The sequence below is a fragment of the Temnothorax americanus genome, unplaced genomic scaffold, assembly GCF_048541705.1.
Source record: "Temnothorax americanus isolate GAGA-0224 unplaced genomic scaffold, ASM4854170v1 Scaffold20, whole genome shotgun sequence".
NCBI lineage: Eukaryota > Metazoa > Arthropoda > Insecta > Hymenoptera > Formicidae > Temnothorax > Temnothorax americanus.
Genome location: NW_027509339.1, coordinates 1,039,771 through 1,064,912, shown reverse-complemented (window position 1 = coordinate 1,064,912; position 25,142 = coordinate 1,039,771). Strand labels below are relative to the sequence as shown.

Sequence of the window (25,142 nt, the reverse complement as noted above, 5' to 3'; positions counted from 1 at the left end):
AAGCAGATATAATAGATCGGAACGACATGACAGTTTTGAGCGAATCGCCGATAATCAATAAATTCAGAGCTCGCTATGATTGCACTAAGGACGACTCGAACCTCTCAATCGAATTATCGCTTAGAAAAGTCTTCAAAAAAGACAGTCACATATAAGCACGCTATTAATAATTAATAGCCCCGAATCGGCTGTGATACGTTTCGACGTCGTCGTTATTGTTACCTCGTGGCCGGAGAGCTAAAGTGTTGATTCATTCATCATCGGGTGGCCCGCCCGGCCGGCAATCTTAAACACGTCCGAGTGCGTTTCGTGCACGTATCCGAAAAGAGGCACACTCGTAAATCAATAAATAACCCCGGCGAGAGAAAGTGAGAGAGAAAGGCGGGGGGGGGGAGAGAGAGATGAGCCTCGTCGCGAACGGCACATGCCCGAGATGCTAAACGCGCCCGTTAAACGGGCTCGGATCGAATCCCGCTCCTAATGTTCTCGCGCACGGTGGTCCAGGTGGCTCGGCAAGGGCAATTAAACGTATAAACGGCGTGAATTAGCCGCAAGAATTGACCCGGTCCGGCGGCTTTTCAATGGGCCGCGCTCGGGGCATCACGGGCCATTTAACACGATGACATCCCATTTATACCACCCCCGCACAAAGACCCCGGGGCCGCGACTAGACCAGACAAGCAAAGCCCCGAAAACCCATATGTCAGCACGTGCCGCGCCGATCTCTCTCTTTCACGAATGTATATACGCGGGGCTTCCCCCCCCCCGGACACCAAACGCCGTAATCGTCGTCTGGGTTTTGGAAAGTTATATTCGCAGGGATAAAGCGATTTCTCTCGCGATTAATGTCGTTTAGCTTCTCCCCCTTGCCCCCCTTTTATCTCCACACCCCCGTGATTCCTGCAGAGATTCGCACGTTGCAACGCGTTGGTATATGTATACGAACAGCGAGTGACTACTTGCGCGTAGGAATCTATTTAAGATATGTATTTTAATTGTCCCCGTCGCACGTCAATATTTTTATAACCGATAACGCACTGACGTTAAATTTATAGTGTCAAATTATACACAATATCGCGGTTATTTTTAATCATTTCTACACGTCGCCACTACTCCTACTCTATATGTCAATTAATTTTACTATAAAACAATGTTAATTTAACTAAATTAATGGAGTTAAAATAACACCGTTTTATTAAAATAATAAATTTCGACACACATGGCAATTATAAATAATATCATTTTACAGTGCAGATCTTTCCCTTTTCTCTATTTCTCGACTGTTTGTCTCTCTCTCTCTCTCTCTCTCTCTCTCTCTCTCTCTCTCTCTCTCTCTCTCTCTCTCTCTCTCTCTGTTCATATATTATCTAGAGATCCCAAAAAAAGTTTTACGTGAAGTTATATGGAACACTAATACCTGCTTAAACAGGTATTAGTGTTTCATTACGTATTTCTCGAAAGACTTCCCGGGGTTCGCAAGTTTTCACTTTCTAAATTTTTTTATATTGTGCAATGTGGTTCGGCGATTTCGACCTATTGATTTTTTCGTTTTTATTTCAAGTAGATTTATTATAGTAGGGGCCGTAAGTCACACGAGTCACACAGTTGTCACAAAGCTTATATCTCACTTAATAGATTGAGTGGAATATTCTAGTATTGCTTGCTCCTACTGTGTTAGAGTCGGATGATATTTACGAGCACTTTTTAAAAATTGGAGGTCGTGAGTACATTTTTCTTTTACTTTCTCTATTTTCATTGTTCCGTTTTTAGAATTATTAGTCGCAATTTCTTTTTTTAGTCATAAGAAATATTAATAGTTTTAGATAATTTTTCTTGTATTTTTAGTTAACCGTTATTGCAACATAGTTTATAAATATAATCTTCTTTGTTCAAAATGACCGTTCAGGGTAAGTTGTCTCAAATGAGATGGGATTCAAAGTTTATGAGAATTATTATTTTTTTATTTACTCGAAGTTTATGAAAGTATTACAAAGTTTATGAGAATGTTGAGTTTTTAATAAAGTAATTTAATTTCATTGACATGCTTAATAATACAACTCTCAATAACGCGCGCTTGACTTGAAAAAAAAATGGAGATGCGATTCTCTACCTCTAATATTGTATATATAAGAGACATAGATATTTTTATATTATATTAAATTATATAAATATTATACTATATTTTTTATGTATATATTGTTCCACTTGAATATTTTTTTACCATATACACCCGATCTCTAACGTCTTTGCTACGAGCGCATTTCTTTCGCCAGAGAAGATGCTCCGAGAAAAAGAAGGTGGCTGGAAGGGAGCCCCTCTGATAAACACGCACCGCTACACGTTATGAATGCTTGATGATGGCGTTTCACGACTCACGTGGAGTTCGCGGAAAAGGGGTTGCCGCCGGGGTCGACGGGGAGATCCCCCGATTCTTATCCCAGGAGGCACGGATCCCAGCGCGAGCATATCCCCCACTACGTTACTCTCCTTCCACCCCCTTCGTCTTCGTTGTCGTCGTCGCTGCGATCCGCGATCCTTCCCTCCGCTACCGCCAATCATCGACGAGAAACGAAGCGAGGGATGGTGGAGCGGAACCCTCTCTTTGTCGCCCGACTTGCTGTGTCTACTGCATCAAGACAATACGGTATTCTTCCGCACTAAATCTATATTTACGAAAGAGCCATCGTATACAGTTTATCTCGAGCGAGATAGAATTTTCTAAAATAATCAGTTGCGATTAATTTAGGATTGGTTGTGAACGACGTTATAAAATATTTATCGTATACATGTATAAGATTGAAAATGTTACAGAAATTTACAACACACAGCGAAATGAGATTATATAAATAATTTTGTGCAGAAAGAGCAATATTTGAAACAATATTTAAAAAGGAATATATTATTATATATCAATTAGTTTGTAAATCAGTTAATTTAATTCAATTTCATTAACATTTCGATATGCACGTACATATCTCTCATCTTTTTTAATTATTGAACTTTACTCTTCTACTGCTATACAAAAATGTGCCTATACGATATATATAACAGAATAATTACGAATAAATATTATTATTAAAAAAGGTTGTTGATATTTATTATTTTAAATTACAGAAAGTATTTTTTCCAAGATTTTTTCCAGCATTTCGCCAGCTTTCTCGATCGCGTTGCCCGCTGCGAAAGCTGCCAGCCAAGCACGGAAAACAACTTATCGCGAAGTAGACTATAATAACGCCTTGATTGTTATACCTTCATCTAACGACGCCGCGGACATTGAAGGATGCTTGGCGATCTGTCCAAGTCCATCGTGCTTAACACCGACGGCGGAACAGGTCGCAGGTATATGTACGTGCCGGCCGAATGATACCGAAGTCGCGGCGAAAGGGTCCGATTTGTCCGCTTATAGTCCCTGCTCGCCCTTAATCTCCCTGCCGCTTCTCCTCCTCCCCAACCCCGCCGCCCCTTCGCCCCCTACCTCCGCCCTAATAGCGTATGCGAGATACGCGACAGGTATATCCTTAGGTCCAGGGTATCGTCCTTTTTCGTCCAATGACGCGCCGCCCAATCACGGTGCCACGGCCAATCGTCGGCGAGCACCGAAACGAGGAGTGGTGAAGTTCCCTTCTCCCCGCTCAGCCGGAGCCGTCCGGAGGGGTATACGCTTACGGACTTCCTCGCTTCAACTCCGAAGTATCGACCCGAACATCTCTCTCTCTCTCTCTCTCTCGCCTCTCTCTCCGCGCCGATAAGCGAGCGAGACCAGAGCCATCATGGCCGCTGGATGTTTCGGCGCTATATACGCGTTATGTACGATATGTATGATTGGCCTCGCGCGTATAGCCTCTCGGGCGCGGGGCCGATCTTCGGAGCGGCGCACCGCGGATCGAATTCAAAATTAATTGTTCCGCTCCTATCCAATTAAGCTCTTAAATATCGCGCCTTGATGATCGGCGCTACTTCTCCTCTATTATATAACGAGACGTTTCGAAGAAGAGTCACAGAGAAGCGATTCACAACGAAAAAATTTCACGTCGAAATAACGAGCCGAATCATTCGGCCGGATATTTCTTCATTATCTTTTATTTTCTTTCTCGTTCACGCTCGCATTATTCGGCATTCATTATTCGGCATTCTCCCCGCACGGACAATGGATAATCTCTTTCTCTTTCCGTCTCGTCACGAGAGTTATTTATAGCTTTCGAAGATTTCCTTTCTCGGAAATGGTTTACAAGAGGTCTTTACGAGATCGTTTCCGCGAAAAAGTGTCGCCGCGTCCTTTATTCGTAATTGCGCGATGAGGAGAACGCATCGTTATGGATGCACCTACGCCGAGCGAGTTCAACGGGGTATAATTCCGTGTTGCCGGGATCACGTGTACACATAAACCCCCCACACATACACATACATGCGCACCAACGTGCTCGCCAGATCAGAGGTCGTAACAGCGCGGTGCCCAGTGCCTTATTGCCACCTACCACCTTACGCCAAGGAGAAAGAGAGAGAGAGAGAGAGTCTCCTCCCGCCCTTCCAATTCTCGATCCTTCCCCGGCGACATCCCCTCGCGCGCGGTAGACACGCCAGGATAGGAGAACCTACACGAGGACGTATGTACGTGTGTATATATCCGTTCGCGCGCAAGCGTACATACGCAAGTACATACGCAAGTACATACGTACATAATATATCCATTTATACAGGACAGGTTACAGAGGGATGCCCGTCAAGTCGGCTCGCTATATAAAACGCGCTCGATATGTACCATTCGCGACACGTATACCATTATATCTGCTTAACGTTGGATCGCTTAATTAACCAGAGAGACAATAATGTCCGCGACATAATTGTTACGTCGGAGCGGCTCTTGAATGACTTCGAGATATTTCTTGAATGTTGCTGTATAGGACAACGGCACACAAACCAGGTATAGTATACACTTACTCGGGGTGCTGTAACAGCGAGGCGGCGCGGGCCGCTTCGTATATTCGGCGTCTACAAGAAAATGTTGCCATCTAACTCGAGATTAGCGTCAGGGACGCTCCTACTCCGACGCGAACTTCCCCCGGCTTCCTGCCGATCATCCTGAATCCGCAGGAATAATCTTGGCGTTATAGTCGCGTGGGTGAGGACGAGCAATCTTCTGTCAGTTCACAGTTTAACGTGAAAAGCGAAGACGTTCCCTAACTATATCCGGCGATTATACGACGTTTTATACGCGGATTATAAAAATTATCACGTGTGCACATACATAAGCAACAAATAAATAAGTAAATATATGTAATAAGATTATTTATATTTATATATACGGATCCTGTAATAAAATTATTTATGCTGATGTATTATATGTTAAAATGATGCGCGTTTTGCAATCCGTATATATAAATAATCTTAGTATAGGTGTTTAAAATATTTTCATTCGGAAGCTATAACGAACGTCTGCATGTTATCGTTGTCTTTGGGATAATTAAAAACACGTGCAAACAACAATGAACTGTATAAATGGATAAATAAATTATTTAGAGGTGAATGTAGAGAACAATAAAAGCGCTAAAACTATAAGAGATAAAAGTAAAATGGACAGTGAATAATTTATGAAGCGAAATAATTTTGGGTAAAAGCAGGGAACAATAAAAGTAAGAAACATAGCTAAATTCATGATATCCAGTTAACAAAAGTTTTATTGCTAAGGGACGTCGTGATTTGAAAGTCGTCTAAATGACGTTTGAAGTCCTTTCGGCGTCTTTTAAACGTTTTTGAGACGTTTTTTGAAAGCTGTACTGAGAAAAAAAATTTGTTAATCCCCAATAAATATTTAGTCCAATACGTTCAACTAAACATTTTAGTTAACTAAACATTAGTTAACTAAACATTAGTTGAAATAATTAATTCTTGATTAAAGAAACTTAAATAAATTGTTGAAACAACTAATGTTTAGTTAACTAATTATAAAATGTTTAGTTGAAAACGTATCGGACTAAATATTTTTTCGGATTAACAATTTTTTTTCTCAGTGTAGCTGATGGGTACACAACAAAAAGTTATTCACTCAAAAGCTGCGTCCCTGCCCACCGACCTCGGCGATATCCTTCCACGGTGGCCATGTTAGATTCCCTGGAGCGGTAAAGCCCTGCCGACTAATAAGTTTCATCCTCCGCGTAGTGAGCACCAATTATGAACTTGCTTCGGCCATAATTAAAAAATGTAATTTCGCCGCCAGAGCTTCTCGAGCTTCCCTTAACGCCTTAACGATCTCTTACCCCGTCTCTCCTCCGGTGGTATATATATGCGCGAAAGAGTATAACGGATTGAAATATTCACCCTCTGTGAGCTCTTTAAGTAACCGTCTATATCTATCGTCGTCGTTGCCACGATTTTGAAATTCCGCTTTATATTCTTTTTTATCGCATCGGTAAAATCTGATCTTATACACTTATCTCTATGCGCACACAATATTCGTACAAAATAATAGAATTATATACTGCGGGATGGAAAAATAACACGTATTTTTTTCAAGAATAATAGGGTAATTCGTCGTTAAATTTTAATTAGCGCATGATACTAAATTAAACCGATCGTTTACGATGCTAGTGATCACCGAGTAACGCATTCACCATCCTTCGTCTCTTCCGTCGGGTTTGCCTCACGCGGAAGGAAAAAGGCGCGACACTTCGGCTTTTCTCGTGCTTAAGCGGCAATTAAAACGAGTGACAAGTGCCGGAATTAGAACGAAATTAGGCGTGCCACTCGAGACGCTTGTCTATTAGGATTCTCTCACCGATCGAGCTTTCACTTCGAGAAGCACTTCGAGGACCGGCAGCAGCCGAGCTCTTCCTGCTTCCTGCTCCTTTAACTTTTTTAAGTTCTCGCCAAGATAAAAAAGGAAACGACACGTTGTGTCGCTTCGTTGAACGCTTCGGTGAAAAAAAAAAATTCTCGCATCCCTTACCGCGACGAGCAGATGCGGATGAGACTCTTTTCCTCTCTTCCGTTTGTTCTGCTTACACGATACTTCACTTACGACGCGATCAAGGCACAAAATATCGCCATTAAAAATCACTCAACGCGATCTCGGGGAGAGAATCAGCTTTAGAAATTATATTATTATAGAAATGATGTGTCACATTTCTAATAATATTTCTAATAATATCACCTATATTTATAAGATACAACATTTTAATTGAATATCACGTTTTAATTAAATATAATAATTTAACAACTTAATCAAATTTTTTAAAATTATTTTTCTTACAATAAACAATTTTCCTTCTGTGCAGATCTCACAATTATATATTTTCGTTTTCAGTTACGAGTTTTTGGAGTTTACAGAGAGTGCTTTCCAGCATCATTCATACTGACGCAAGTCGATACAAACATCGTTCTATCTTTCTTTGCAGCGTTCAATGAGTAACAAAGAAAGAACAATACTTCTGTCGGTAAATGGAAAGCACTCACATTGAGTAGCACACTGAATGCAACAAATTACACATTGTCAGGACATTTTATTGTGGATGCATGCCATGAAATTCGTCTACCTGAAGTAGCTGGACTTGTTTAAGCTATACACATAGCTTCTCTTTTAACTTCTTAAAATCTCGAAACTCGCCGTAGCAAATCGTGCCCATCCGGGACGAACCGCATTTAATGTCTCTAATTTCGCGCGATCATCCCCTAATTTAATCAAAACACGCGGAACCCCCCGTCTCACTCCCGTACCCCTCGCTCACCCCGACGGTTAGCGTCGTTATTCCCCCGCCTGCGAAATAAACGGAGCAGCCGATTTCGCTAACTCAGTTATGAACTCGACGCCGTATTACGCACGGAGGATACATGCCCCGATCCATATCCTCTTCCATCCCACATCCTCCGTCCTTCTTCTTCTCCTCCTCCGCTCCTTCGCAAAACCCCGGCGGGTTATGATAGCGGCTATGAGCAGGTACGCCATTAACGCGGGAATTATATTATAATTAGGAGCGCGGGAGAGAGAGCGCAAAGGACGCGACCTCAGAAAACTTGCGATTCCACGCGTAAATCTCTTCCTCACCGCATCGACCCTAGAAACGGAACAATACTGTTCCTGGCGCTCCGGGAATTTAAAGGGCTCTCCTGGAGAAAAGCTTAGCACGAGCGTGGTCAAAAGATTGTAAGAAACCTGAAAACATGATCAGCGATCGCTTCAAGCGATCGAGAATCGCTGTATTTTATCCTAATAGAATGCAGTGTATATCGTTAGTTGGGTGAGTGTGTATAATATTATCATATAATTAATTAGTTAATTAAATGAACGTCGCATGTTATATAACGCTGATTAATGATATTGCCAATGTATAGTTAAACCGCAATTACAATTTTTATAATTATGCGCTGTTAAATTTATAGTGTCAAATTATTATACTCAATTTGAATAATATTTAAGTCCCTACTCAATATACCGTTAATTTAATTAAAACAATGTTAATTCAATAAACCAATGGAGTTAAAATAATACTGTTTTGTGTTAAAATAATAAATTTCTACACACATGCTAGTTAAAAATAACGTATTATTATTTAACTCTAATATTATTTAACTCAAGGTATTGGTTTAAATTTCATCCTATTTAACAGGGTGTAGTGATTACAAGTAATACTGAATTATCACTGAGCTATCAATTATAAGTATATATAATACGACAATTATTGTGTTCCGTGTTGTATATTATCATCGAGTCATCAAGATTTATCTCGGTTAAGAATCTGACTTTCTACATCGAGATACATCCAAGCATATACAGTTGAATCTTCGTATTCTTTATTCTCTACTCCGAGATTCCGATCTGGTTTTTCTGCCGATGATGTTCCGTTGCAGAAAAACCGACGGCGGCCTCTTCGAGTATCTCATCGTCCGGAGAAATATCATCGCGCGACGCGAGTGCGGGAAGGGTGCTCGTCATTGCTGGCAGCCAGATGCGTCTACTTGACCGAAGAAAGAATAAGGAATTATATCGCGCGACGCGTCGAGCGAGGCCGACGATACATGAAAATCTCGGCGAACGAGACGGAGGAACGCGAACGAGGCGATGATGATCGTCACACCTATTCCGCCCGGGGTAACCGTCGCGCGTTTGCCGCGGAGAAGGCGATGGACCTTTTGTTCTTCCAATTAGCGCGATCTCACGAAATGTGAGCGGCAATAATATCCTGTCGTGCACGCGTCACGGGTCACGAGCCGTAGCTGTGGCGGGATAGGGATGGGATGAAACCCTACGCGAGCAGCATCCTCGTAATAAGCTAACATATGGCAATGGATTTGCACCCGATCGTCGGACAGTAAATTAAATTAGGTGGACCCGCGCGACGACGGTTAAATCCTCATTTGAAAAAGTTTAATTTATCTTCGGACTTTAATTCCCGTATCATGCGATTGAAGTCACGTTACGAGAATAATATCGTAAAAAAATTTTGCCTATAGTCTTGATAATAATTAAAGTAGTAAACTGACGTCAGGCTCGTGTTTGCAAAATTAATAACTTAAATTATAATTTATTGTCAACTATAGACACGCATTATTCGAAATGTTTCGGACTTCGCTGAGTCCTTATTCTTCAGCCAGCAATTATAATAGCATTATTAATAATTAATAAAATCTCGAGACAAAGATTCTTCCCTCGAATATATTTTTCACAATTCAAATCGACTTGATTCAAATCGTGAAGAAGCAGGTCAAAATCGCAGAGAATGAAAATTATGAAGATTCGACTGGATTTGAGTGCATTCGAATATCTCTCGATGCGGAAAGTATAATAAGATTCTTTCGATGCGATGTTACGCTACAGCATAGAATGATGCATATTGTCACCTTTTTTAAAGATATAATATATCGTAATTCGCGATGTTCGGGACCGGAACCGGCGTTCGTGAACGAGAGTCGACTCGAGGCCATCCCTCGGAACGGGAAGACGGCAATATAGAGGACGACGGGGCCTTTCATCTCGCCGCTCTCGACGACGACGGCGCGGCGATGAGCGAACGCGGTGGTGGACCGGCTCGACGCACGGTGGCACGCACGCTAATGCGGCCCTAAAAATATCGACGCGACAACAATGGCCGGCTATATACGTATAGCTTTACGACACGCACGGGTCTCGCATTGCACGAATTTACATCCCGTGCGGATGGGAAGCGATTCCCGCGCCGCACACCGGACCCGTGAACTCGTCGAGCCAACGCAACGACGGGGAAGACCCTCTCGAGTATCTGTCGAGTCGTAAGAGACCGAGATAAGAGAACCAGCGTCTTCTCTCAACGAGTCTCCTTTCAAGTATATCCACATGACGACCGTATTTACCAATTTTCTCCTCTTGTCGTACGCCCTACGATGATCTTAGACCGGCGAGAATCATCCTTTCGCTTCCGGAGAAATTTTGTTAAATTTCATCGCGTTCTGCTACAATCTCGGTGAACAATTTTAGCTCGGACTGAAAAACGTATAGCGGCCGATTCTGGGGCGCGACAAAGCCGCGCTAAACGATCCTGCTACGCTGAACGCCAATAATGCCTCTAATTCGAGAATATTTATCGTTAAAAGGCTCTGTATAATTGGTCACATCGATTTCGCACGCTATTTACACGATTCGCAGCCCCGGTGCGACTGCCGTCAGAATATATCCATAAAACCGCGTTCCAATAAACTCCTCCCCGTCGCACGCCGCGCATCGATACGCTAATTTCCGGATATTCGCCGATAATTGGCTTAATCGCGCGCCACGTCGCGCGTGTCGAATTAATCGCACATCCCCTATTGCGGCTCTATCTCGAAACCGTAAATTCGCTCATGGAAATTAGCGCGCGAACGAGGCAGCCGATCGGAGAGTATTGCATGCCTGGAAGATTTTCATGGAGACGTTTACGACTTCGGACTCAATAATAATAAGGACATAAAAAACTGATAAAGGATGGCTATGAGAGCTGTCAGACGCAGTTATCGGTGCGTAAAAGATCCAATTCACTGATTTATTAAACAGTGTATATATTCGAACGTTTCGGCTCGGGATATTGAGCCATCTTCAGCAAAATATACAAAAATTAATTAATAATTGCTCCCCTTCTCCATTCTTACTCAGTGAGTTTCACGATTGGAAGATCCAACTTGTCAGGAGGACATTTTTGAACGCATATACCTACTGTATATATGGTTCTTTTACGAGAGTCCATAGATTATTTTCCTCACAGTCACGGCAATAACCATTCACGAGCATCATAATAGGCCTGTTCGTTTTAGCGCTGAACTTCTTTCTTGTACAGTTAATCTTTTTTCTTTTTCTCTCCAACGTGAAAAGAAAAAGAGAAAAGATGAACCGTGCATCAAGTTCAACTAAAACGAACAGACCTAATGTTCAAGGCAATAAAACTATATAGATAGCCATTCATTCATTTTCTAAAAACCACGGAATAAATGACCAAATTCCGAGTTTTTCCGACGTGTCCGGCGAGTTTACCTAAAGGAAACATCTGTTGATGTAACGTCTTGCGTGAATTCTTTTCCAATTGTGCAATTAGCCGTAAACTTTTCTGGAAGTTAAAGGTTTTTCTTTCCTTCCTAACATAAATAACAAATAGGTATATTTCGGTCGTAACAAACAATAGCGCTCTTCGACTAGTGTTGCGACAAACGTTGCGAAAGAAAATTCAAATATAGCATTGATTGACGGAACCCTTAAAAACTAAAACCTATTAAATACGCCATATAATAATGAAGAAGTGATAATTGTAGAAAATTAAAAGAGCATGAGTAAATTAATAATAAACAAATTTATAATTAAACAGCGATAAATTAGTTAAATAACAAAGAAATAATTCTATAACAAATGTAGAACCAAAACTCGTTACTTCTCGTTATATTCTCTTCGTTTTCCGGAAAACGGAGGCCCGTTGATATCCCGTTTGATATCTCGTCGTGATTTCGCCGTCGCTGTGATTTGCGGGCCAGCGCGAAACGTACGGCAGATCGCGGACGGGCTATAGATTTCGCATAAAGTAACGTTACATCGCGTGCATGCGAGTAAATTAGTCGCTTAATCAAACCGTTTAATCAGCGGCATGATCGCGACCGCATCTGGCCAAGCTGTTCGCGCCAATTATCTCTTGTCCCTCCAACCCTCTTCATCCCTCTGCCGCCCTTCCTACGCGCAACCGCGCGTGCACTGACGTAACTAGATAGGGGTATAGGTCCGAGCGCGAGATCTGGGGCGGAATGTTGCGGAATTGATTAAATATCTATCGATATCGGTGATCGAGCGAGGAGACGATCTTGGCTGAAACTTTCTCTTTTACAAAAAAGAAATGTTAAAATTCAAAATATATGAGCGTAAAAGAAATGCAGCGGAAGAAAGATTAATTAGATAATTTTTTAAAGTTTTGCCTTGGATGTGTCAAGCTTGCGTATATGCACGACGAATGAGCATGGCAGCTAGATTTTTTAAGTTACCGTTAGTCGTAAATTCTTTCTCGAAAAAAATGCTCCAATTTCGGTTCAAAAAATGTTTTCATTGAAGACCGGATATACTTTACGACACAGACGCATGAAACGGTACTCAGTAGGAAAAAAGAACAATCGAAGAAAGAAATAATAAAAGGTCGGTATTGCGATCCATAAAAAAGAAAATGTCATGAGAGTCCAATTCGTAGACACTTTTTAAATAGAGCAATTTTTTACGATATATTGTTCGCGCTTTTGAGAGGAAAAAGCATGAGAAGCAATGGCAATGGCAATGGCAATGGCAATGGCCCAGATAATGTGACAAAAGCCATCTAAAAGTTGTTTAAAAAAATAGTCATGTAACAGAAAGATCATCTTATATGATCCGCTATTGATGGGCTTCTAAAATAAAAGAAAATCCCTTCGTTAAATATATAAAAGAAAAGTTTCCCTTGATTTTATATGATTGTGCCTGCACACAAATAGCTCACAGTTGGAATTTTAAACTTTTTACCACGCTGGCGGCTAGATAGATGTAGATACGGAATTAATTAAATACATCCAATCGCACGTACTTCTTCCGCGTGCCAATGACTATCATTGTAAAACCATGCTGGTATGTAAAATTTTACACACAAAATCTTCTATAGCAACGCTGTAACGTGATAAATAGTAATGCGATATTGCTGTGACGTGGAATTATGAAATCTCACGATGAAAATCCCTGCAACAAATTGTAATAACGCTAGCAGCATTTGCGTCACACTGCAGTAAAGTTTCGAAAAATTATTGAAAAAAATATTACAACGTAATAATTGCGATGTTAGATCGTTGTATACATATCGCTCATTTGCTACACGGAAAAAACGGTTTTGCTGAAGTATCTATAAAAATTTAGCTAGATCTAATACAGATCTAAAAATGATTTTGTTGGATCGTCAAAATATAATTATGTAGCACACTCAAACTGATTGCTACCTAGGTTAAAATTTTTTACAGCATTATCATCATACTTCAGTGACCTGCTATGATTATTTTGATGGTGAAATAAAATCATTTTCAGATCTAGCTAAATTTTTAGATACTTCAGCAAAACCGTTCTTTCCGTGTACAACAATGACATGACTCAGAAAACAAAATTTCCCAAAAAATAAGTTTGAATGTTTCGAATAATTAAAATTTGGTAATTAATATATACTTTTAAATGCGATTTTGGTGCAATAACTGATTGTAGAGGAACAAAAATATTTAGCTATAATATATTAGCTCTTTATTCAGTATATTGAATTTTCACCCTTCTTTTGTAAACAGTTAAAAAATGACAATTTTTGAGGTATGTCGTTGTAACAAATATAAGCGAAATATATATTAGTGATTGACACAAAACCGAAAACGTGATTTTCATGAAATCTTTTTGCGGAACATCTTGAAGTTATACATCGCATTTTCATAATGAAGAATTATCGCTGGCAGCAACCTTGAAACTTTCAAATTTATTGTGATACTTTTACGATACTGTTCAGAGAAAGGGTCTGAAGAGGAAGCTTTTCAATGCTTGAACCGCATTTACGTCATTGGTATATGAATGCCATTTACCAATGCCATTTACATCTCTTTCACCAAGCCGTTTTTTTTTCAGTTTTTCTTTTAAATTTAAACAATATATAAGTCCCGTTAAACGGTCAATCGCAAAACGTGCTATTGTAGATATATATATATACTATTGAGACGACACGAAACATTTGAAATAAGATTCGATATTTTTGTTCAATATTAGTGCGTTTATAACGTTAACGTTTTGTATAATATAAATGCGTTATAATCATACTAATATTAAACAAAAGGACGTCGACATGGGACATTGTTCAAGAAGGACACTTTATACTTTTAATATTGCCAACACTGGAAAACTCACCATAATATTTTTGTTCTTTCTTCTTTGTTTAATTGCTATACCTACCTAAATTTAAATTTAATAAAACAAAACTAAATAAAAGATAAATCACTTTTTGAAACAAAAAAGATGCTATTATACACACACCGTGGGCTAAACTATTAAATAAACATTAACTATTAAATAAAAATTGAAGATGCAGAGTATTGACAAAAAGTAATTACAGTAGGTAATTTAGAATTCAATTATTGAATATTTAATTTAGACAAAACTAAACGCACTCAGTGTGTATCAATGTTGTATTAATTTTTCCAGTAGAAAATGCTAATAATGTATAAATAACACTCCTACAATTTTCCGTAATTCTTATATTAGGTAAATAATTTTAATTTTACCTAAAACGAATCCTCTATAACAAATTCTTTTCATATAGATAATATATTGTTAATGCAAAATTGTTTTACATACACTAACACGTTGCGTACAATATATCGTTTAATTGTAAAAGCAAACGTTAAGTACGGTATAATCGTAGAGATCAGCTTTGGTGTGTAAAATCGTGTTTGCCACTTTACACGCTGATCTCTGAGATTTTCAAAGAAATGTTTGTCACTACATTGCCAAAATCGACGCCTCCAAGTCTGCGAGGAAGGTAAAGCCGATCCTGCTTTCCCCACCAGAGACCAGAAGACAGCTTCACTATACGCCTATGATGCCGAGCTACCGACTCCACCTCTCAGTTCAAGAGGCGGAATCGTCCCCTCCATTCGCAGAGCTCCCCACACTGGTGGCTGGAGGTGGATGGCTATATGCGTATACAGAGCGACTACTATTCAACACTCTACGATCATAGTTCAAACACTTCACGTGGTTTCGCGGTGCTGAACGGAGCTCGCGCGAAAATAGAGAGAAGACCCGTCGCACTCATGTTGTGATCGGTAAACGTCTGTTTTTTTTCTTTTTTTTTCTTTACACGTTTCTCGGAGAAAAACCGCGAGGTGTGCGATTACGTTCCAAGTGGCGCGGTATCAGAAACTATACCAGATAAGAGAAGACAAAAGCACGTGTAAGTTACCACCTTTGATCCCCGTGACATTCGCGTTTTAATTTTCACGTCGACGAGATCGCGAATCGTTTAACCGAGGTTTCTTTCTTAAGTCTCGCGATTACACTCGAAATTTCTCTGGAATAATTTCCAATGTGACACTTTGCGAGTAACTTGTCCCGTCGCGAGATATAAGTTCGAAATGACAAGTGCTCACGTGCCGACGATATCGCGTCATTCCCTTTCGTTATACAATTGTCAATATTTTTCAACGGATTGCACGTGACTTTGTGGCTCCTTCTTCGCAGCTGCTGCAATTTTCGACAAGAGGCTTAAGCGCCGTCGGTTTATTCAGAAATTTATTTTGGGACGAGAAAATAAAACTAAATCACCTTTGATATATATGCTTTATATCATTTTGACGTGATTTGTCAAATTCGGAAAATCATGAAACTTAAAAAAGTTATTAAAAATTAAATCACATACGGGTGCGCTGCTGTTTTTCCTCCGGGAATGTGCAATGTAGATACATGATCGCGAGAGCATCAGAACGCTCGTGTCTGCTAGCTAAATATCGTACTAAACCTTTTAACACATACTTTGCAAATACAATAACATTACAGTTTATATATATATTTATATAAGCGTGTCACGCGCTTCTCTTCGCGTTCACAACGTTTCCAAGATCCGCGCGTTAAGTCGTTAAACGAAAATGTTTGAAATTAGAAACCGATCAATCTCGTAATTGAAATTTTATATCGTCGCGCCGGCATCGATTTTACACTCGGAGGGTTCGCTCTGATAGCGATACCAAGCACGCGGACCTTCGAATGCTTCCGCGACCACGTGTGTTACACGCGTGCATGCTGCGTGTGCGGTATGACATATGGCAAAGTGATTAATATACGCACGTGTTTCGATTGTTGTAAAGCGACGAGATGAGGAATCACTACGACGAGGACCCGGACGAGAATTCGGAGGAAGAAAATATTGTCGTCGACCAAATGAACACGTCGCGTAGCTCGCGCGCCGATATCGGTAAGTTTCATACGTTTATACGTTTCTACTGAAATGTCTCGCAAGTCCGTCGTTATAAGGAATAATTGACGTGTGTAATGCCATTACCGCTAGCATCATTAATCGACCGCTTCTTGACAGAAAGAAATTAAGTTAATTGCTGCGTATTGAGTAATAGATATAATGAATCAGTTGTGTAAGTAAAAAGTTTTGCCTTTTTTTATTGCTTCCCTATGCTGGACTTACGAGACATTCCGTATGTATGAGAGAGAGAAAGAGATAGTTAACATTAAATGCACGAAACACGAAATATTAATATCTATTCTTTCGATTAGTGTCTATCCTAATATTACTAGCAGTAATTCGCCGTGCATATTCACGTAAATAAAATGTCGAAAGGAACTAGTTTTCGTCGTTTTCGATCTTTAGGTCATCGTTAAACGTTAACGTGCTCGGATTTGGCACCCAGGATTTGAAAAGAAAATTTATAGTAGCCCCCCAATGAACCGTACAGTGATTGTTTTTGCTGGAAGTAAAGATGTATTTATGACCGGAGGGTCATTTGGACCGGAAAGACGTAGCGAAGCTCTGATCTTTTACACACAAAACACCTTATAAATATTACTACCTGAGTCGAAATAAAGTTAGTTATACTTGAAAACCTTAACCGGTAAGTGAAATCTTCGAAAGTTAGCAACTTGAAAAAATTTGTGGAGGGCTAGATAATTGGACTACCTGAAAATACCTGGAACGCTCAGTGGAACCGAAACATCAAGTTATTTGTCTTATTAAGCGTTTTCTTTGTGCTTCAAATATATCTAAATGAAAAATCATTTCCATTTTTAGTCCTGCAATATTACGAGCGAAAGACTGCGATAAAAGTGATTTTTGTTATATAATTTATCGATTATTTGGTATAATCGTAACTTAATTAATTTTATTTTTACACACTCTTGTCTCTTTTTCGATTTATAAAACACATGTGTAATAATATATATATAACAGTTGTATAGAAAATTCAATTTCGGAAAATGTTTGAAGAATCCAAGTTTCGCTTCACGATACGTGTGTGTTACTATAGACAATTTTAAAGAAATAATGTGGAGTCTCGTGCAACGTTTAATTCGGAAGGCATTCATGACACCTAGTGAGGCTTGATGTATCTTTATACCTGTGAGAAGTATAGAGGGACGGGCGGCAGTTGTAACAAGTGTCGGTTCGAAAACGTGACTAATTCGATTAATTATCACCGCAACCGCGTGAAAGTGACCTTCTTTTGTGCTCGGAATTGAAAACGTGAGAATTGACGCCGAGAAATGATTGTATTCTCGTTTCCCTTTATTGTCATGTTGTCCTATCTGCACACATTCGAGATATAACCGATGGCTTTTATGTGATTTGCATCATTACCGTCACGTAATATCGTATTTCGCCAACCAATAATAGAGGAAAATCGTGCGAAAATTACATAATCGCCAAAAAACCAAAGAGAAATCGATCGGAAGTGTGGATCCCCAATAGTTCTCTAGTCTTTTCATCGTCCGTTTCTATGCTTACCTGCAGTCAGAACTTTTGATAGAATCTAAGACCCTTGTCGAGTTAACAATATTGCAATCTATTTTTCTTTACGGGAAATTTGTAACGCGGTAGCTTTGACACTTGCGGCACTTATGTTTCAAAGTGCCGTGCTACTGTTTGTCTACATGGGCGATAATAAAACAAGGATCGATTGGCGCTGCACGGTGTTATATTAATAAATTATCTTATAGTTAGAAGCTGTGTAACTAGTAAATGCTCGTAAACTAGTCACTAAAGAACAAAGAAAGTCGCCTGGGGTAACGAACACTGTCTTGTTACGTCGCCTTATACCCCTTAAAGAAGCGAAGCTTCGGACGGTTTGCACGGCTTTATACAACTTCGGCTAACTTTGAATTGTATAGAATTTTCTCGAAATCCTGCCCACTTGAAAATTAAAAATATTTAGATTGGAAGCTGAAACGGGAGTCAAGAATAAATTCGCGCTCACATTCCAAGTTTATCGCCGAAGGGTACAAAATCGTCCGCCGGTGCGCGAATTAACCGCGTGAAATAATTTTATAATGCAAAAAGATGTTCTGAGCCCTTCAAATTTAATCTTTTTTTTTTTTTTAACATATATTCTTTCCGAAGTGATTCGATAGGGTGGGGAAGATAATGTTCATCATTATTTCATGCAGATTCGCAGCCGTCAACCTCGCGTGGCATTACGCACCGGCAACAACCTCAACAATCTCAGCAACAACAGCAGCAACAGCCTCAACAGTCTCAACAACCTCAGCAGTCTCAACAGCCTCAACAGCAGCAACAGCAACTGCCAATTCCCCCCATGGATCCTAACGTCAGGAGATACAGAACCGCTTTTACGAGAGATCAACTGAATCGGTTAGAGAGAGAATTTGCCCGTGAAAATTATGTCTCTCGACCGAGAAGATGCGAGTTGGCTGCGCAACTTAATTTGCCGGAGTCTACAATTAAGGTAGGTTTCTTTGACAAGAAAAATATACAAATATTTTTGTACAAGTTTCCCTAAAGAAATATACTCCCCTGGAAAGTTCTCTTAATAAGTCACGCATTAAAGATTTCGCAGTTATAATATTCTTTCTTCTAAATACTCTAGAATTGGTGGTTTAGGCAACGATTAACGTAGATAGTCAGAGAATAAGTCATCTTATACATTCTGTTAAGTTCAGTAGTTTTGTAATAATTAGTAAAAGTATAGATATTCAACCAATTGCTGATTTTTAAAAGACCTGCATCCACGTAACAGTTTTTCCACTTTCGATAAAAAAAACTGCAAATAATAACGATAGATTGTTATACAGATGACGCCGCGGAATTGTTAACGTTGTAATAAATGTAATATATTTTTTTACATTATATCTGCAATATATATTAGATTATTTAAAAAAATATTATAAGCGAATGAAGAAATGTGTAAGAGGAAACTGCGTTGATAACTGTTTTTCTAACCAACGACTTTAGTTTTTAAATGTCTGTTTTAAAATATAATAAAAATTAATTTATCAGAAACATTAAAAAAAATTGTGCTTTGTTCGTGCAAAATTGGTGAGAATCTTACTGAATGTTTGCGTTTGTGAGCCAGCTTTCAGCCTTCTATTAAAATCTCGTCTATTAAATAATAAACTTTAGATTGAACATTGTGATCGATCGGCGTGAGCTGATCGGGAATGAGCAAACGTTTACTCGCACGAGATTCGATAAACAGTGACTTCATCCGTGGCCGGTGCAATAACATTTTCCATTAGCGCTTTCGTGTCTAAATTCGCGAGGGATTATTAAGAAAATCCTTCGATCATTTAACGATTATTAACAGCAAGTACGCTTATGCGGCTAAAAGACGCACTTTATACATTTTCTTTCTTGCAGTTATCTATCTTCTTATTATTGCAGTATCACTTTCTCCTTTTTCAGCTTCGTCTCCTTTACACGGGGTTATTTGAATAATATTATTCCGCGTGTATCTCGATTTGATTTCTCACGGCCGTCGCGTCCGTCGCGTCCGTCGCGTCCGCGAAGACAGGGGGCCTCTAAAGCCGGCCGGCTTTAATAGATGCAATTAGTGGCGTTTTTGTTCGCGCGGGCCCGCCGGAGAGCTCCCGGTGGTTGTTTCTTGCCGCGGCCAGCTGCGGCCATATTTGATCGGCGATTATAGCCTCGAGAGCGATTCAACATCAGTCGCGATTCACGGCCTTTGATCCTTCTTCTCGCGTGTCCCGCGGCAGTGTCGTAACGTCAGATCTAACGGAGATCTCGTCGTGGCGGATCGGAAACGAGGACTTTTCTCTTTACGTATAAATGTATAGGTACCGTGGCCACGTATTAACGTTTCAACGGGGACCGTCGGTTTAGTCACGGCCCTGATCGAGGGGTGACCGGTCGGGCGAAAGTGTTAAACGGCTCAATTAGCGACTGCCTCGCGGCCCACCTCGGACTTTAATGGATCTCTTAATTTCTCGTCTCGCGGCAGCGCTCGCACTCGCCTCGGTTAGCGGGGTCGTAAAACGGCAACGGGGCAACGGGGTGAGGAGGGAACAGCGGAGAGGTGTTAAACGACGGCAAACGTCCCGCACGAATTACCGGTATAATCGTTCGCCGCCTCCGAGAATTCCCTACATTCGTGAATCTACGTGTGTCCGAGCGCTTATCTAATAGAAATACAAGCGCCAACTCTCGTTCGGTAAAACCAGCAGCAGTTTTTTATACTCTAATATTCGTTATCGAGCGGAAGGAGAACTCGATCGGTTCCCATATAAACGTCGAATAAAGAGCTAAACGGACAGCGGAGGCCGTCGATTATTTTCTTGCGAGTTATCGAGAGGAAACTTTTAACGACCGAGATCCATCGTTCGTTGAATTCACTCTGAAATTATCGAACTAATCCGCCAGACAGAGATTCTACCTTTATATTTCTGTACTTGTCGCATTCTATCGTTATAAACTTGTTTAGGTATATACATATTCTAATATCACATACGTATATTTTTATAAAAAAGTTTCGTCTTGATGATCTGCGAGTTCTAATTTAAAAAAAAGCAATTAATCGTGATTATCATGTCTAATCGATCTAATCGTCTTTGTTGCAGGTGTGGTTTCAAAACCGACGCATGAAGGACAAGAGGCAGCGGATGTCCCTGACCTGGCCCTTTCACGTAGCGTACGCGGACCCAAACATAGCGGCGATATTCGCTCCGTTCTGTCAGCCCGTCTCCGCGGCGAATCTACCGAATATAACGAATCTACCGGCGAATCTACCGGCGAATTTACCGGCGAATATATCGGCGACGACACACTTGGCCCCCTCGCCGACGTCATTCTCGGCCGCCACCGCGCACTATTACGCCCGGTTGCAGGCGTACCACCAGCAGACTGGCCCGGTCGCCTCGCTCCATCGGCCGCACCCACGCACGAATCCGTATCCGCCCCTGCTGTATCCGCACCAGCCGATGTCGTCCCTGCACATGCTGAATATGCCCGTCTCCGGGTCCTCCACCTTCTCCACGATGAGCAATCTCCCGACGCCTCCTTATAGCTCTTTGCCGCCATGCCGGCAGCCATTGCTGGAGGAAATTGCAATCAGCCCGGTCAACTCTGACTCCTCCGGCGAGTGCGATTACGCCACGACGCGTCTACAGTCGCCTACGTATCCGCACCACTCGCATCACCGCGTGAACGTGCCCGTGACCGTGACGTCGCCCCTGATGCCGCAGGCAAACAGATCCACGATCAGCAGCAGCGAGCAGCCGCAGCCGCTGAGAGTGAACGGTATGAGTGTACCGATGACGGTAATTCCCTTCGAGAACAATACGAGCACCTCGTACAATCCCGTGGCAATTGCCTCGACGTCGGGGACATCCTCGTCGCCGCCCTCGTCGTCACTGAACAAGCTTGAGCAGGAGCAGCAACAGCCGCAGCAATCGCAAGCATCGCAGGCATCGCAGCCCAAGTTGTTTCAGCCGTACAAGAACGACACGGAAGACAAAAGGGGTCGAAACGGTACGATATAAAATAATTGAACAAATATAAAACATTTTTTGCGACGACCACGATTGGCGCGATAACTGCACATAATAATTAATATATGTATATATATGTATTTGTATATATGTAGATATGCAAAATACGCGCTTCCCCCAAATATCCATCCCTTATGTTACGTTATACATCACACAGCTATTCTTTGTGCATATATTACGCACGTGGGGATGTACATACACTTGTACATACAACACGCGTTCAAGATTATTTTTTTATTCACGCGAATACATTCAGCCTTCTTAATGACGGTTTAATGTTTCTTGATAATTGGGGATAATTAGGAATTTGGATGATTATTAGAGAGAGCGCGTTGCGCTAGGTAGCCAATGTGGCGGTTCACACAGTGGGTTTTGTTCTGAGATTCACGCCGTGTCATGAGCTTCAAATAGCTCGTGTCTTCTCCGACTGCGCGTACATTTCCACGATCCCGGATTTGCACGCCTGCACAATCGAGTCCTCGCGTCACTCCTGTAAAGTACCGTGATATGATGTAATGCAGGGTGCTGTATGTACACGATACATCCATTAATTTATCTTTTGCAAAGACAGATCGATCCCTATCTGAAGATATAGATTTGTAAATTTATTACAATATAATGGGATGAATGTTGTTATGTGTGTGTGCTGTATGAAAAACACGTGCCAGATCAGAAATTTTTCAGAACATTGTTGGGACAAGTAGATAGTACGAGAAGAATTTCGACTTAAAAAAATACAAAAAAAATTTAAAGAAAGAGAAGTCGCGAGAAGGGAAATGAAGAAAAGAGAACAAATGAATATTGTATATAAATACGTATTTTAATATATTTATGATATAATAGGGCAACATCGAGCAAAATTTCATTAGATATTTCTTGCTCAGTTGAACATATGTATAAATAAGTGCATGTTTATAAAGTATGCCTTTATACATTTTCTTGTATTTACTTACAGTATATATACGTATACATGCGCGGACGTGAGTATATATCGTAAGTAAATATGTATAATATAAAGCTTCTCATCATAAATTTCCATGATAACTAATTTCATTAAACATACGCTTAATATTATTATATGTATATTTGTACATATACCTATATATAATATTCATTTCCCTTTTCTTCCATTTTTTTTTGTTATTAGCACTATTATAATAGTACGAAAGTAGGTTATAAGTTTTATTTTTCATACGTATATTTATATATATAGTTTCGTTTCTCAATCATTTTTTATGCGTTGAATAATATTGTAAGTTGTAAAAAATACGTAATATCGTGAATCTCGGCCGACATCGAGACACAAATGCGCAAGAATATTGCCTTATTATTATTATCTTTTAATACAATTTTATACTTTATGGTTTAAAATATATTATATTATTCTACTATTATATGAAATTTATTATACCAAACAATTATATCAAAGATTGCTGATCTGGCACTTATCCTTTCTGAGAAACGGTAAGAGTGACGAGCTTCCGACGAGCACCCTATTCAGCAACGTGCGCTGAACAATCTTCTGTTGTTTCACAACTTCTGCACTTTGCCACGAAATACGTAACAGTGTTGTCACCGATATCTTATTACTGCGCAAGTAATCCTTCCCCGAGAGGGAATGAATAACCCAAGTTGGAACTTTCGGAATGTGGCAAAGTGAAGCGATTGGACGCAAAACGATGGAAAGCGATTCTATTAATTCCTTGACTTCATTTTAATTGTTTACTTTTATACGCGACTAGAAGTACTTTGTACGTTCGTGTAAAATATCGTTATTATGATCGGCGAAGAGTTTTTAACGAATTATTGATGTAAGAAACGTTATGTAGTTGAAAATCGAATAAAAATTAAAATACACGAAATAATATATGTATATATATTTCTTAATTGAACGCGCGACACCTCAGATCGATCAGTTCCGCATTCGCGAGATCTCATTAATATTAATTAAAAATCCTGAAAATGACGTTACATGACTGTATTCCACTATTTTATACGTAGTAGCTTTGACACAACGAATAAGGTCTAAATAAAAGCTGAATAAAAGAGACATCATGGAACGGCTCCATGATCATACACGTAAGTATAACTTATATCTTTTATTCTACTATCTTTGATTTCAGATAATTCGCGCAAAAATATTTATTTTGATAAACAGCCGTCGCTTACAAATTATTAATATAATTTACAGTTTTGTTCTCTCTATCATTTCGAGCTATTTTCCTTCGAGTGACTAAATATCTGCGCGATATATTTTCGCAGTAAACAACGAAATATCTCATTTATATAAATTGTAAATCGCAATATACAATGAATTAATAAACATTTATAATTATTTTCTGTATTTTGATTTTTATAAGCTACATATAATGTTGCATTTATTCCATTTATATTATGACTCGTCAAAATCTTTCACCGATTATAATTAACATTATTATTGTTATTGTTCGGCAATTGAACGTAAGTTTTAAATGTAATACGGATTTTAATATCGTTAATATACTACAAATATTTCATGACGTATATGTGTTTATGTAAGAAGAATTTTTTATACAAGACATCTTAAAGTTTACTTATTGTTAGTTTACATGCCAAGCGTATTAACACATTGCTGAGTATATAAACATTTTATTACTAATTATTGCATCCAGTAACTATTTTTCTTGCGTTAAATATTTTTAAAATATTTTACTTTAGTTTGTTCACACAGTTACTGACTGTGAGTAATAACTGTTCTTGATGATGATAAATAAAAGATGCGATATTCTCGTCATCCGTCCGCGATGTGTTAAGACACTTGCTATCGAAATAACATTTCTAATTCGTCTTTACCCTTCCTTCGCGGCACACAGCGATATACAGTCAAAGGATATTAGTGTCGGGAGATAATTAAATTCTCCGTATTCCTTCCGTTAATACCACGTCAGCGGGCAGTTTGCAAAAACGATCCGACGGATTCACCCCGCGTACGGGACAGTTCGCGTAAAGCGGGAGACTCCGGGACGCCATTTTGCCGACAATAAAATATCCCGGATGCCCGGGGGCTGCCTCTTATCTTTCCTATTATCGATAGCTGGCCATGGACCAATATGGCCACGGCAGCGGTTGCCATGGCTACGTTCGGTATATCTCGCTTCGGGACGGGGGCCCCATCATCCGCGCT

General features: G+C 40.0%; 1 protein-coding gene across 1 annotated transcript; it reads left to right on the top strand.

Moving 5' to 3' along the window:
* Positions 1 to 15,098: 15,098 nt before the first annotated feature.
* Positions 15,099 to 23,832, top strand: Eve (segmentation protein even-skipped). The gene is made up of 4 exons (XM_077406175.1): positions 15,099 to 15,410; positions 16,321 to 16,427; positions 18,623 to 18,921; positions 21,050 to 23,832. Exons 2-4 carry the CDS (start codon positions 16,328 to 16,330, stop codon positions 21,968 to 21,970), a joined length of 1,320 nt encoding a protein of 439 aa, XP_077262301.1. The 5' UTR covers positions 15,099 to 15,410; positions 16,321 to 16,327; the 3' UTR covers positions 21,971 to 23,832.
* Positions 23,833 to 25,142: the final 1,310 nt, after the last annotated feature.

Bases quoted from the DNA above. Each gene is read 5' to 3' on its own strand.
- Eve (XM_077406175.1), top strand. From the start codon at position 16,328: ATGAGGAATCACTACGACGAGGACCCGGACGAGAATTCGGAGGAAGAA. The intron at 16,428-18,622 runs GTAAGTTTCATA...TATTTCATGCAG, and splicing joins TAGCTCGCGCGCCGATATCG to ATTCGCAGCCGTCAACCTCG. The intron at 18,922-21,049 runs GTAGGTTTCTTT...TCTTTGTTGCAG, and splicing joins TGCCGGAGTCTACAATTAAG to GTGTGGTTTCAAAACCGACG.